Source organism: Epinephelus lanceolatus, chromosome 12 (genome assembly GCF_041903045.1).
Source record: "Epinephelus lanceolatus isolate andai-2023 chromosome 12, ASM4190304v1, whole genome shotgun sequence".
NCBI lineage: Eukaryota > Metazoa > Chordata > Actinopteri > Perciformes > Serranidae > Epinephelus > Epinephelus lanceolatus.
This window is the reverse complement of record NC_135745.1, coordinates 32,076,147-32,090,085: the sequence shown is the minus strand read 5'-3', so window position 1 is coordinate 32,090,085 and position 13,939 is coordinate 32,076,147. Positions and strand designations below refer to the sequence as shown.

General features: G+C 42.4%; 1 protein-coding gene across 1 annotated transcript; it reads left to right on the top strand.

Annotated features, from left to right (window-relative positions):
• Positions 1 to 1,639: 1,639 nt before the first annotated feature.
• Positions 1,640 to 12,666, top strand: aknad1 (AKNA domain containing 1). The gene is made up of 21 exons (XM_033651381.2): positions 1,640 to 2,083; positions 2,918 to 4,125; positions 4,237 to 4,311; positions 4,417 to 4,540; positions 5,555 to 5,694; positions 5,774 to 5,833; positions 5,976 to 6,109; positions 6,209 to 6,401; positions 8,269 to 8,450; positions 8,876 to 9,028; positions 9,355 to 9,514; positions 9,654 to 9,748; positions 9,886 to 10,082; positions 10,180 to 10,294; positions 10,462 to 10,644; positions 10,805 to 10,911; positions 11,001 to 11,144; positions 11,227 to 11,322; positions 11,592 to 11,703; positions 11,827 to 11,995; positions 12,343 to 12,666. Exons 1-21 carry the CDS (start codon positions 1,879 to 1,881, stop codon positions 12,511 to 12,513), a joined length of 4,023 nt encoding a protein of 1,340 aa, XP_033507272.2. The 5' UTR covers positions 1,640 to 1,878; the 3' UTR covers positions 12,514 to 12,666.
• The last annotated feature ends 1,273 nt before the right edge of the window (positions 12,667 to 13,939 follow it).

Below are 13,939 nucleotides of genomic sequence, written 5' to 3'. Positions count from 1 at the left end.
ATGGGGGCACTGAGCTTTAAGGTATGGGCGGGAAGGTTTTTTAAAAACTGGACCCGTGCAGGATGCTGTGTGGGTTAGTTACTGCAAATGGTTTATTCTTGGCCAAGTTTTAAATGAGACGTATAATAAAGTAATTTATGATGAAATATCACTATATTAAGGTCACATTTTGGTTATTTATTTTATTTTATTTATTTATATTTTTGGAAATTTGAAATTCAATGATGATTTCTGTTTTTACAGTTTCTGGCTATGATAAATGGTGTAATTTTGGTGATTTTTAAAGAAAACATGTCTTCCATGTTGTCTTAAAAAAATCAGCAGTAAAAAAAATTACAAATACAACCATTCACATGCCCCTCCCCTGTGCCAGAATAAAAAACACACGTCCTTCCCCATTGCTTAAAAATTATGTGACATGCCTCCCCCTCCCCCTTACAAGTAACGACCAGTCCCTAACTTACTTACCCCTTACTCTTCTTTGGTCTGAGGTTTCACCCTCGTTACCTAGCAACCAGAGTCCGCCTGCACGCTGCCAGCCCGGCTCCAGACGTCCAGCGCAGGCTGCATTATTAATGATGCCACAGACATTAAAACCTGTCCGAGAAACCATATGGCAACAAAGAAAGAGACAGAAATACGGCAGATAGTTGTAAGATGATGTCAGGAGCGAGATCACGGCTGTGGATCGGATCAACTTAATGTCGCAGTGCTGAAGGACCAGTTCAAAACCCGGGTAAGTTCCCACCACAGCATCACAATATGAGACTGATGGTTTAGCAGCCCGCAGAATACAGACACTGACTTTTGATGAAGCGTTTTATGACAGTCTGACTCTGTGTAGTAGCTTATGTTACTTTATTGTAATGCCAGAGCTTTCACAACACTCCTCACTAGTGGTAGAAAAGAACTAAGTGCATTTACTCTAGTATCTGCTGTACTTCAGTGCACGTTTGAGACACTTCTCTCGAGTGTTTCCATTTTCTGCTACTTTATACTTATACTCCACTACACTTTAGAAGCAAATATTGTACATATTATTTTATCATTACATTTATTTGACAGATATAGTTTCTTTACTTTCAGATTGTCTCCAAGTCCTTAAAAAGTCTTACAGTGTCTTGATTCTAATTTGTAATAGGCCTTAAAAGTCATTAAATAGTCTTAAATTTGACTTTGTTAGTCAAGCTCTTCTGTGTCATTTCTGATGTTACAATTTTTTTAACCTACCACTGAACCTTTGCTGGCAATTGTAAGTTAACCTAACTCCCTATTACTTAACTTTAAACTTACCTGCGATGCTTGAATAAGAAAAAGTTGATTTATCCAAAATTCAGTCATGAATTTGGTTTAAAATTATCTTAAAAGTTCTAAAAAAGCATTTAAGTGTCTAATACATGAAGCCACTCTGTTTCAGATTCTCACCGTACATAAACATGCAGCTCATATCAGCTTATAAAATATGACGCATTACCAACAGAATATTGACAACTCCCTCTGACATCTACAACATATAAAGGAATACATAATACTTTACACTACCTCTGATTTCTGCTGACAACCTGACTAAGATTTAAATGCAGAACTTTCCTTGCAATAAAATATTTTAGTATTTTGGGAATTGCTGCTCTCATATACGTAACCTTCGTCCACTGCTGTTTCTCACGCACACTTTCACCCGTAAACATCATTCACACCAACACCTTACACATGTCACGCAAACCTCTGCGCACACAATGCATGATTGTTAAATAATTGACAGGTTAGCACATTTTGATCCATTGTTGTCAGCTCAGGAGTAGCGTTGCTAAGTGATGAACAGGTGCTCCATCCTACTTTCTTACCCCCCGTCTTGACACAGGCGAAGACAAAGTGTCCATGGAGGGAGAACCAGAGGAGTCAGATGAGGACGTTAAGGGAGAGGACAAGCCCACGGTACTCTGGGAGAAGTGCATTCAACAGAGCATCTTTGTGGACCTCAGTGAGGATGAAAGTCTCCACCTCAGTGATCTGGAGAGTTCTTTAGCTTTGCATCTGTCCCGTGCAGGGTCTGCGGCCTCCGAGGCCAGCATCCATCTCAGTGGTGAGTCCTGGAGTCATCTGTTTCTCTGTTGAATTTTTATGGATGTTAAACTGGCTTATTTTATCTGTCTTGACAGTATACATCACATTGTCTGAATAATTATATGCATGTCTGACAACATTTCCGAAAGGATCCCTACAGAGATAGACCTTTTTGTAAAAGAGTAAGATCCTTTTTGTTTCACCAGAAACCACCCTGAAATCTCTATTGCCAAATTCACCAGACTCCATCTAAATAAACAGCAATTTAAGCATGTATAGAACCAGTATATTTTCATGTCTATTTTGAGGATTAAAGTTTTATTTCAATCAAACCAGAATTGGTGATTGGTGGAACAGTGGGAGGACAAACCAAGGCTGCTTTTCTGAGTTTTATTTTGTTTCTGGCGACTTGGAAGGAAGTGTGTTTTACAATGATAAAATTACTGTTTATTTAAATTGAGTCAGGTGTTTTTGACAATAGCGATTTTGGGGTTGCTTGTGGTCAAACCCAAAGGATTTTACTCTTTAAAAAAAGGTCTGTCTCCGTAGGGATCCTTTTCATAATATTGTCAGACACTTAGAATAAAAATCAGAGCCTGTCAGTAGCAAAAATGTGCATTAACGGAGCATAATTAACCCAAGTGGTTATACTGCAGCCTGTTTTGTAGCTGAAGGCTGCAGCCCATTTGTTTAATACTGGGCCAGTTTCAAAAGTTGTTGTTCCCATTAGTCATTTAGACACAAACATTTAAAAAAAAGAAGGTAAAATAGCATCCAGGTTGAAAAATACAGATGTTTTCCTTTAAATCCCTTTAATTTGTCATTTATGCTGATGATGTTCTTTAATATGCAGGGAGTGCAGAGCTGTCAGCCTTGGATGTCACTTCCTCGGAGTCCAGTGTTGTCAGCAGTCAAAGTGAGAGGGTGGTAGACAGCAAGACCAAGAGTAGCATATTGCATGTGTCCGCCCAAAGACCAAACACTATGCAAGATGAGCCACCCTTAAAGCAGCATCATGAGGACCGAGGGCAAGATACCAGCGACGAGGATCACGAGGACCTACCTTATGATGGCGACCTCGGAAGCCCTTACTTCAACCAGACAGCTGACTCTGGTCATATGAGCTCTGATGGAGGAGAAACGGTTCATGGAAGTCCTGATGTCCCTGCTTTGCTTGATTGTAACACAAGGGATAGAGATGATATTAGTGGACGTCTGGTTTCCGTTGAGCGTAACGCTGAGAAACCAGCAATTTTCTCACAAGAGGATGCCAACATGAAACAGGACAACTGTTTTGATGCTTCCAACCCAGGTGAGGTTGGACCATCATGCCCTTATCCTTCAGACATTACCCAGGTGTTGCTGCGACACTTCTCCCAGGAGGAGCTGTTGCAGTCAGGTCGGCCAATCGAGGCAGAGACTCTGCCGGAGGTGTCCCTACTGGAGAGCGTGGATGACACAGTTTTTAGCTTGGCTCTGACATACAACAGCACAGCAATTAAAAGTAGCCACTCAGAGGGTCCTGCTTGTATTTCTGAGATTGATCAGAGTTTCTGCTCTGACAGGACAGATGAAAAATCTGCATCAAAAAATTCAAGTTTAGAGAAAGAAGAAGAGAGGGGAATTGATATTGTCACTTCTGCTGCTTCTAGCGGCATTATATCCAGCCCTGCGAGTACAGACTCAGAGCAGGGCAGTGGCGATATGAGTGCTGCTGACGTAGAGGAGCAGGAAAAGGCTAAAGAGGATGATCAGGTTCAGAGAGTCCCACTTGTGCGCACAAGGTCCTTCAGTGAGATGAAGTACGGCCAAGGCCAAGTCCATTACCCCCTCCCTGACTTCTCCAAGGTTGCCCCAAAGGTAAAAATCCCCAAAGCTCCAAGTGGTCCACCCAAGCCTGTACCCCAGAGCCCCAGCACCGTGCACAGAGCCCAGTCCTCTCCAGGTATGTTAGATGTGATCAGCAGAGTCCTTGAGGATACAGTCCAGCCATCAGAGAAGCCTTATGTCTTCAAAGACCAGGACAAACAGACTTCTCCAGCACTGGCGCATCACCTGCAGGTAGAAAACAGTCATTTCAGTGCACCTGTGCACTTGTATTTCCTTAAACAGAAACAAATTTTAATGTGCATACGACGTGCGACTAACGTGTCTTATTCCATATTTCTTTAGGCTGAATATGATGAATTAGTAACCAAAAAAGCTGAGGCAGAAAACCTAATAGATCAAATGAGAATAGAAACCAACGTAAGTACAAAGTTTCTTTTACACAACCTAAATCATGAAGGCATGTGAGAAATCAGACATAATTTTTTCACTGCAAGTTACAGATTTATGGATGTATTTTCACAGGCTCAGCCCTCCTCTAAACTGATGCTTTACTTAGAGTGTGATGATGATGATGATGATGATGATCAGGGGAACTTAGTTGAGGGAAGCCATCTTGGTCCCGTGGCTCCTCGCCTTCCCCCAACAGGTACGTCTCTGTGTCTGACATCTGATATTATGACAGGTCAAAGCTTTGCTTCACTACCTGCAATTTGCCCAGTGAAGTGCGGCTGGTTTCCATGGAGATAGATGGGGTCAGATGACAGTATTCTAGTTACACAAACATATTCACTTTGCTGCTGGAGCACGTTAGTCAAGTGGGAGACAGTGGCTGTAAAGTGGACAATCTAATTAGACTTAAATATTTCAACTTTTATTTCTGTCATATTTTTAAATGGTAAGATCGTCAGTAACTGTACGCATAATATACACATTTTTATACTTCACAAATTAACAAATTCTTTGCATGAGTACACTGAAAGTATAAAATATCAGCTTACACTCCTCATCAAGTATGCCAATGAGGTAAAGACAGGTATGTAAAAGAGTGATTCTTTTTATTTTATTTTAATCCTGTCTATTATTTTATTTATAAGTTTTCCGTCACAAGAATACAGATATCTTTTTTTATTTTATTTTTTTCATTAACAGATGCTCAAATTACAGTGCATGAGCAGTTCCAAAAATGTGTCAGGTTTCCATTCATGCATTTGAAAATATTATTTTAAAAAGAAAATGTAAAAGTAAAAGGACAAAAGAGGCAAAAAACAAAACACAAAAAATACACACACACACACACACAAAAATTAAAGTTCAAGCATCTCAGGGTCTTGTTCACAAGTGAGGGAAGAATGCAGCGTGAGATGGATCAGCGGTTTGGTGCGGCGTCTGCAGTGATGCAGGCGCTGTGCCCGACCGTCGTGGTGAAGAGGGAGCTGAGCCGGAAGGCAAAGCTTTCGATTTACTGGCCCATCTACATCCCAGCCCTGGGCCCCGCCTTGGGGTCCCCCAGGAGGAGCTGGAAAAAGTTCCGGGGAGAGGGGTGTTTGGGATGCACCAGTTTGATAGTTGAGATTAAGATGTGGAAGACCCAGGATCGGGTACATGTTGCTAACAATGCTTTGTTAGGTGTGTATCACTACAGCTCTGCTTTGTGTTTCAGAAAGCTTTGGTGAAACAACCCCCCAAAGCAACATGAAGGAAATGAACACAGCTTCCTCCAGCCAGCCTGAGGAGGGCCCCAGTGACGGAGACACAATGACTGCTGAGCTGACGGACATCGTCAGCCAGTTCCTGCAGACGGTAAGTTTGAAGATGTGCCAGGATGTTAGTCGGCTGCCATTAAATGAACAAAACCATCTATAAACCTTCTTCTGTTCAGGTGGAAGAGTTCAAATTGAGTGTAAGCAACATGTCAGTCAACACAGCAGAACAGCAAATGGTAAGAACTGTTCACTTCCTTTGTATGTAGTTTAGATGTTTTATAATGTAATGCACGGGCTATGATAATATGGGCTGGAACATCACAGGTGCATTTTTTTCCTTCTGCATGTGCATAAATGTAAAAATGTGTCCATTGTCAGATGTTGAGGAGCATGATGGAGGCTCAGGACCAACTGGAAAGAAAATACATCAGTAAGAAGGAGGAGCACAGAGCTCTGGAGATGCAAAACTACATGGGCTTGTCCAGGAACACTGGCACCTTTGATCCAAACAGGTTAAAGAGACACCGCTATATCACCTATGTGAACGTGTCAGTGTCATGTTAATGCATCCATTCATGTGTGTTCGTATGTGTGTGTTAAAACGAGTGCAGGTTGGTGGAGGGAGACATATTCAGAATAGGGATGCTCCTTGAGGACATAAAGGAGATGATAGATAAAAACGTGTGCGAGCAGATTTCTCCACCGCCTTCATCCTCCACTCCAACACCCATGAAAGAGATGCTGCATGTGAAGCTCAGTCCTCTCTGCATGACCACACCCTCACCCCCACCATCTCTGCATGAGGTAACCAACTCACAAACACAACCATAACCTCACCAACACTCACACACCTTCACAAATTTTTGCCACTTTAGCAGCCGGCTCTAGGACTGGCACGTTATTCAATCAACCACTCGGTCCACAGTGAGATATGAAAGGTTCCAATAAAATTTCATAGTGATCCCTAATTTTGTTTTTAATCAACTCATCCTTGAGTTTCCCCAGCAGAGCTTATGTTACTATATGATGATGATGATGATGATTTTAAGATATAGTAATGAAGAATACAGTATGTAATCTCACTGGAATGTACTACATCTTATTAAAGATGTTCTAAGTGGCTCTATTACAGTGCACATTTACTTATTTTGATATTATGTACCAGCACATTCTGCCATGAAGCAATCGGCCACTATCTAACCCTAACTCTAATTTAAGCATCTAAATAGCAAATGCACGCACACATATAATGAACAGGATAACAACATAGAAAAATAACTTTGGGGGACGCCCAGTAGCTCAGTAGGTAGGGCGGGCACCCCATGCACAAAGGCAGCATCCCTGCCGCAGCAGCCATGGGCTCGATTCTAGCCCACGGCCCCCTACTGCATGTTATACCCCTCTCCAAGCAAGCTGGTGACCAGCAGTACCAGGTCTAACCTGTGTAACAGCAGCAACAGAAAGTTTGATGATCTGTGAGCAGTTGGGGCTGTCTGGTCCCTGGAGTTGCGATGTGTGCTGGCTGGATTTTGGGTACTGTGGCTGCTGACTTGGGGTCCATATCCAGAGCTCCTGTCAGTTCTCCTCCAAGCAAGGTGAACTGTAGTGGTGCAGAGTGAGACACTGTGATTCAAGGCTCTAGCCAACGTTACCTACATAAACGTGAACTCTGCTCCTTTTAGCAGAGTGCTAAACTATTAGCAACACTTTCTCTCCATCTTTGGAACACTTTGCCGATACTGACATGTTTTATTTTGTTTATTGTCAGACTCTCTTTGAGACTCTGTCTTTGATAAGTCCATCTTCCTTTTTTGAGTTGCTTTGTAGTGTAGGCAGTTGATGCTCATGATGGAATAGCAAATTTCTCTGCAGGATTCGCCACCACTGATCAGGCTTTCACTGAAGGGACGTGCATGGGCATTTACATTAATAGCACAGGCAACAGGAACGCCCTCTTTCGGAAATGACCCGTGATTGGCCAAAGTCTCTGTCACATGCTAGATTTCTAAAGCCTGAAAACAGAGACAAGAGGAGATGCAGAAATCTGGTGTTCTTTCAGTCCACATGAATAACAATATAAACCAGAACTTACAATGAATAACAATATACTTTGTAAGTTCTGGTTTATTACCGGATTTTTGCCCAATGCCGCCAAAATAAAACGGCCTACTTGAGTTTTAAAGGTCCCCTGACTTTTCTTTTGGCACAAGCAGAGGGTTATTTTTGGCTCAGAGTGCAATTTGTAATAACTGTGGTAAGCCCCTGACTTTTTCTCTCGTACCACCATCATGTCAAAACTTTAATTTATCATTTTAGTTCCTAACCTTTGATGTTTCATCAGCCTCAGCTTTACTTCAGTCTGTTTAGTGAGCAAATGTGTGCATGTTAACATGTTGAACTAAGCACATGAACATGGTTAACATAATACCTGCTAAACATCAGCATGTTACAGTGCCATCGTGAGAATGTTGGCACTTTCAAAATGCCTGAATACAATATGTCTAATGTTTATGTAACATACTCCGGCCTTCAGAAGCTAATCTGTAGCATCCATGCACCTTCATCTGTGATAAACTCTTTCCTGAAGGAAATTCCGAGTGTGCATGTGCGTATGTGAGTGTGTGTAAGATCACAGTAACCGCAGTTTGTCTGACTGGGTCTCATGTTTCAGGGTCCAAGTGCAGGTTTTTCCACTGTGGGTTATGAGATGGAGACACGGAAAGAGGAAGAAAGGGAGGAGGAAGTGGAGGACGTCAGTGAGATCCATGGAGATGATGGATTGCAGTGGAGCAGTGAACTCATAACAACTGACTCTTTGCTGAAATATACTCGCCATAGCTACTGCCAGTCAAGGTATTTGTTAAAATATTGTAAAAGCTGCAATAATATTTAATCTTTTATATATATTTTTAAATTTTCATAATTGTGAATAATGAATATCTTTAGTTTTTAGGTTTTAGATATATTAGTTAATCAGCTGAGTGAAACACCTCTGCTCTTGTAAATTATTTGGTCAAACAAGTACTGGTGTTAATTCTGTACGGGAAATTGAAAGTGGCCAGGATACATAAATATAAAACACCACTGTTGTTTCACTGCCACTATTGTGTCCAGCTATTGATGTTTTGAGTGGTGCTTGCATGCTTGTTTGTGCTCAAATAATAAGCACGTTCTCAGCCCTCCCACACGCAGATAGTGTTTCAGGTGCAGTGTTGGTGTTAGTTTCCACCGAGTGTTCGAGTCGCTGTGTGCAGGCTTTCTTCTCTGTCCTGTTTCAGGAGCTCACGGGGCTCTGTGGAGGGACTGGAGATCCAGACAGCTGAGGCTGAAGAAGATAGGAGCGCATCTGAGGCGATAGATCACAGTGACATCTTAGCATACTTGTATGGAGGCGGTTCATCCTCAAGACGGAGGCAGTGGACACCTGACAGGTCAGTGATATTAAAATCTTGGCCATATAAAAGAGCTGACTGTGACTCAGTTGGCTCGCTGTTGTGGTTTCTCCATACTGGTTTGCTCTTAAATAATGTATCACTCACACAAGTAATCCATCATGTAATCCTGTCACAATGTAAGTGAGCTACTTTTGCATACTGTGTGTTCTGTTAATCTAGAAACAGGAAGCATCTCTTACTACATTGTGAATTTTTGCACATCCCCTGTTCAATATGTTTGCATATCCTGCACAAAACTTGCATTAGTAATTTATCGGATTCTGATCTACTGTACCACCCTACCTTACTTGTTGTTGTTGCAGTCATAGCATCCCTGATAGCGTCCCGAACCCGGTGGGTGAATGTGATCAGGGTGATTCTGTGAGTCTGGCTGTGGAGGTCTCGTCTTCCTCTAATGCACCCGGAGACTCAGACACCCACAGCCTCTCGGAGCCTCCTCTCAACACCTCATCTGTATCACAGGTCAGTCACAGATTGTTGGTTAGTTTGACAATTTTAGTCTAATGTTTGTTGATTTTCAGGGATGCTGATTAAGTTTCAGCAGTGTGGAGGATGTGTAGGCTGCTTTGTCTTAACTGTTGTTGGGGTTTCTGGGGTGCAGAGGATTGTGAGTCCAGAGACAGACAGTGGATTTGGGAGCTCTTACTTGAATCAATCAGCCTCTGGAACGTTTCAACCAAATCTACTCACAGAGAGGTACAAATCAATATTTTTTTTTTTTAAGGGACAGTTTAACCCAAAATCAAAAATGGATATTTGGACCACAGTTACTATCTATATTTCACATGGGTCTAACTTGAGAATAAACCCTGTTTTCATCCTCCCATCTACAGTCTGCAGTCACCGAATGATGGTCTAAGTAGCTCAGACAGCGAGGGCTCTGGCTCCAACTTGCAGACAGCTATCCACCCTGTCACCCAGCGGTGGGCCAGTCCGCACCCGTCTCTCCAGTCACAGTCCTGTGGTGCAGCAGCAGCAGTGGAGCGGTGGGTGGAGAGCACCACTAAAGAGCCTTCAGTCAGGCTGCAGGGTGAGTTAATCTGTCTGCATGAGGAAGTTCTGTTTTTTATTCCATCTTATCTGGTCAATACTGAAATGATGAACAGTTTTCCCCCACTGACTAACAGGACCTGAACGCAGTCTGCCTGCCCAGCTCCATCACCACATATCTGAACCTGTTCTCTGCAATACCATGGACACAGAAGAAAGAGGCAGCCCACCGTACTCATGCCCGTGTAATAGGTCGGTATATATGTGCTCAGGAAGCAGCCGCTTTGGTAGTTTTCTCCATAAATTCAAAGCTAAACAAAAGATAATTTTAGGTAGTATGTATTAACAGTTGCTTCTTCTCTGCCAGTACACAGTGATACACATTTGATTATCTGTGTGTGTCTTATGTGTGTGTTTAGTGAGGCTATCCTGGCCTTACAGTCAGAGGTATCCCGGCTTAAGAAGGACCTGGAGGAGGGCTTAGTCCAGCTGCCTCATCTAGCACAGAAGATGGACTATCTCACCTCCAAATACAGGCAGGAGCGTCAGGAGCGCAGGTCTAAAACCAGGTCAAGGACCCACCACAGATCAGGCTGCAACAGGTGAGGAGCTGATCCTGCAGGCTGGAGGAAATGGAGGATAGTGGACACAAACACACATAAAAAGTCAAATGCAGATGCTGAACATCAAATGATAGATCATGTTCTTACCAATTAATCATTACAGAGTCATTGTTATGACCCTTTTTATTATAACCTCTAGTGTGTGGAAGCCATCGAATAGCACACAGAATGTGAGTGATCTTAGTTCCAGTCAGGTGAAGACAGAGGACTGGATCTCGTCAGACATGGACCCCAGCAAGAGCAAAGGTACTCCATGTCTCAAAGTGTTTATCTATATTTGTATATGTGTGTTTCCTTCATCATCTACTATAGTTCTGATTATTTACTCTCTTTAGGTACAGACAGTGGTGACACAGCTGGCTCCGAGATCATGTTGCAGTCCCACAATTCGCCTGTAGGGAGCAGGAGAGGCAGCAGCAGTGTGCGCTCCTCACCTGAGTTTCAGTATAAACTTAATGGAGCACAACAGTCCAACAGAGGTAATAATCACAGCTGTTTTCCACAGTATAGTACAGTACTTTTACATAGCATGTCATTTACATGCATGTTATTCTCTGTCAGGGTCAGAGGGAAATGGCTCAGTGAAAACTTTTGGTCTGACCAGCTCGATTTTAAAAGGAGGGACAGCTTCTGACAGCCATGCCAAGCTGAGACAAAGTGAGTGCTCTGATGTTTGTAACATCAACATTTCGGTGTTATTGGTATTGATAAAACAGTAAATATGGCAGTTATTAACTTTATTTTTCCATTATAGACAAATTGATATCAGAGTATATTGTATACTAGAAACACACAAGAGTAACAGTGTCCAGAAGTCATCCCTTATAACTTCAAAATAAAAATCAGGGCTGTAGATATGTGCAGTATTGTGTTTTATTGGTTTACATACTGTAGTGCCGCTTACTGTATGTTCCCTTGGTCAGCAGCCTCCACAGAGAGGTTTTACTCCAAGGAGAGGTGGTCTCTTTTCTCCTCTCCATCTCTTCAGAAGCCCCTTCTCCAGGTCAGCTACGGCTCCTCCAGCAGCCTGCCTGCAAGGTAAACACATCACTGACTGGAAGCAGACAGACATTTATCAGCAGTTTCCCAAATAAAGTTGGCAAATGACAAAGCTCTGTTAAAGTGGAATCATTCTCTAGCGCTGTTTGTCCTCAAATGCAGCTACAAAGTGAGGGAGCCGCCTCTGCACTCCATGTCCCATCACAGAAAGCACTCCACCCAGTCAGACACGGCCCTCCTGCCCAGTAATGTGTACTTCCAGCGGATGCCGTCCCCAGCGTCAGCGCCTTCAAAGACTGGCAGCAGAACAGGAAGACGCAGAGGGAGCAAGGTGAGATGTTTGATCTCTTCACATGCATGCAAGGGAGCATATGAAACTGATGGATTGAGGGGTCCTTTGCCACAAAATTTTGAGCATCACTTAATTTCCTGCATTCAGGTGAATTTTATACACTGAATTGTCTTTGATTTTATCAAAATAAAAGTTCTCTGCTACTGCCATGTTTTTTATAAGGGGGACGAATGTACATGTTCTAAATATTATCCTGTGTCCCCCCCAAAATCTATTCCCATGCATGTCTGACATTTTAGAGATCCTCCCTGCATACAAGATATTTGTGGTTGCAGTGCCATTTTTTTATGTTCAGCCCATGGTAGAGTGTGCTAACTGTTTTCTAGGAGGAAGACATGAACAGGACTCTAGACCAGGCTATTGAGGTAGCCCGCAACATGAAGAGGACCACCGACCGAATGGCCAAGAGGCTGTCAGCTGACCTGGCTAAGGCTCAGCTCTACAGGAAACTGCACCACATGCAGCCACTAGAGGGCAGAAAACACCATGAATTATAACAAACAGTACAGATCAGTTTACTCTGTAATCATAAACCTGCCAGTCGCTGTGACACCTGATGCCTGTGTAGAATACATCTCTGTTAGATGATGAGTTATTTAAAGAGTTATTGATTTATATTTTACATGGTTGTATGTTTGTGTATTTATACATATTAAAGTGAAAGCACACTGCAAAAATAAAAATTTGATATCATAAACTTTCCATTACATGGTAAGTTTTGGGGATTTTTTTAAGCAGATTGACATTTTGTTTTTGAGTTTCTTTGCATTTTTATTTAAAAAATCATCCAGCATCTCAGTTTTATTCCCATCAGTGTGCAAGATTTAACCAAAAAACATGATATATCCACGACAGAGGAAACATTTTTGCAATATGGGCCAGTTGTGACCTTTAGGAGGGAAAAAATCAGTCACAGTACAATGCAATAAATATAAACTTTATCTTTTCACAATTCTCCGTATCAGTCACCCAACCCTCTTGTTTTCTGTACATTACACCTGCTCCCCAACTCTTCGCTATCCAGTGCACACAAGCAGCCACAGGGGAAAGAGATTAAGTTAAATCACACTAAAAGTAGGTCAGATTTGAAATCTTACATTTCAGGAAAATCCCTCTCTGTCCATACTTTGAGTATCAGCTTTGGCCTTTTAGCTAATATGCTCATCTGACGCCTCTAATGCATGGCCCTGCTGGCCTGTGGCTGCAAGTGTCACCTTACTGAGTTTCTGTCGGAGGGCTTTGTCGCCGTCACAGCCTGTTGGTGCCAAGCTGCGTTCACTTTTTGTTTGTTGGGTGTTGAGTTTCATTGTTGTTCTGGAGGGGGGTATCAGGGAAGACGATGTGTCCAAACAACATTCCTGAACTGCTCCCTGTGATTGTTTGGAGAAAAGATGATCCTCTCGGTGTTCACTAACCTGTAGGCCATCAGCAGGGCAGACAGTCACAGTGTCTTCTCAAACAGAGCAGTTGATCTCTCACATTTAGACACAGAATCACCCCCACGGATCACTGAGTGTCTGAGACAGCTCAGGGTCACAGTCTAGACGAAACATTTCAGTGACTCATGTTGAATGCGTAATAAGCCATTTTTAGTTTACACCGCTGTGATACTCTCATAGACGTTTCAATGCGTTGTTTTTCTCCTTGATACCGACTCCAGGATGTGATCACACTCATTGAAAGCACTCATTGAAAAGCGACAACGGAAACAAAGCGGCAGCAATTTAAAGTACATTTCCAGACTGCAGCGTTCTGGAGATATTCTAAACATAGTCGATAAACAGTGTATTTTCATGTTGCATACAACACTGACAACCTATTCTATAGATAAATTACATCATATCTGTGCATGGAGTTGTTTATTTGCCGGTGCCCAATCCAGCATTTTAAAGTATCAGGCATGTCCGATACTGTTGTCGGTAC

Bases quoted from the DNA above. Each gene is read 5' to 3' on its own strand.
- aknad1 (XM_033651381.2), top strand. From the start codon at position 1,879: ATGGAGGGAGAACCAGAGGAGTCAGATGAGGACGTTAAGGGAGAGGAC. The intron at 9,029-9,354 runs GTCAGTGATATT...TTGTTGTTGCAG, and splicing joins AGGCAGTGGACACCTGACAG to TCATAGCATCCCTGATAGCG. The intron at 10,295-10,461 runs GTCGGTATATAT...GTGTGTGTTTAG, and splicing joins TACTCATGCCCGTGTAATAG to TGAGGCTATCCTGGCCTTAC.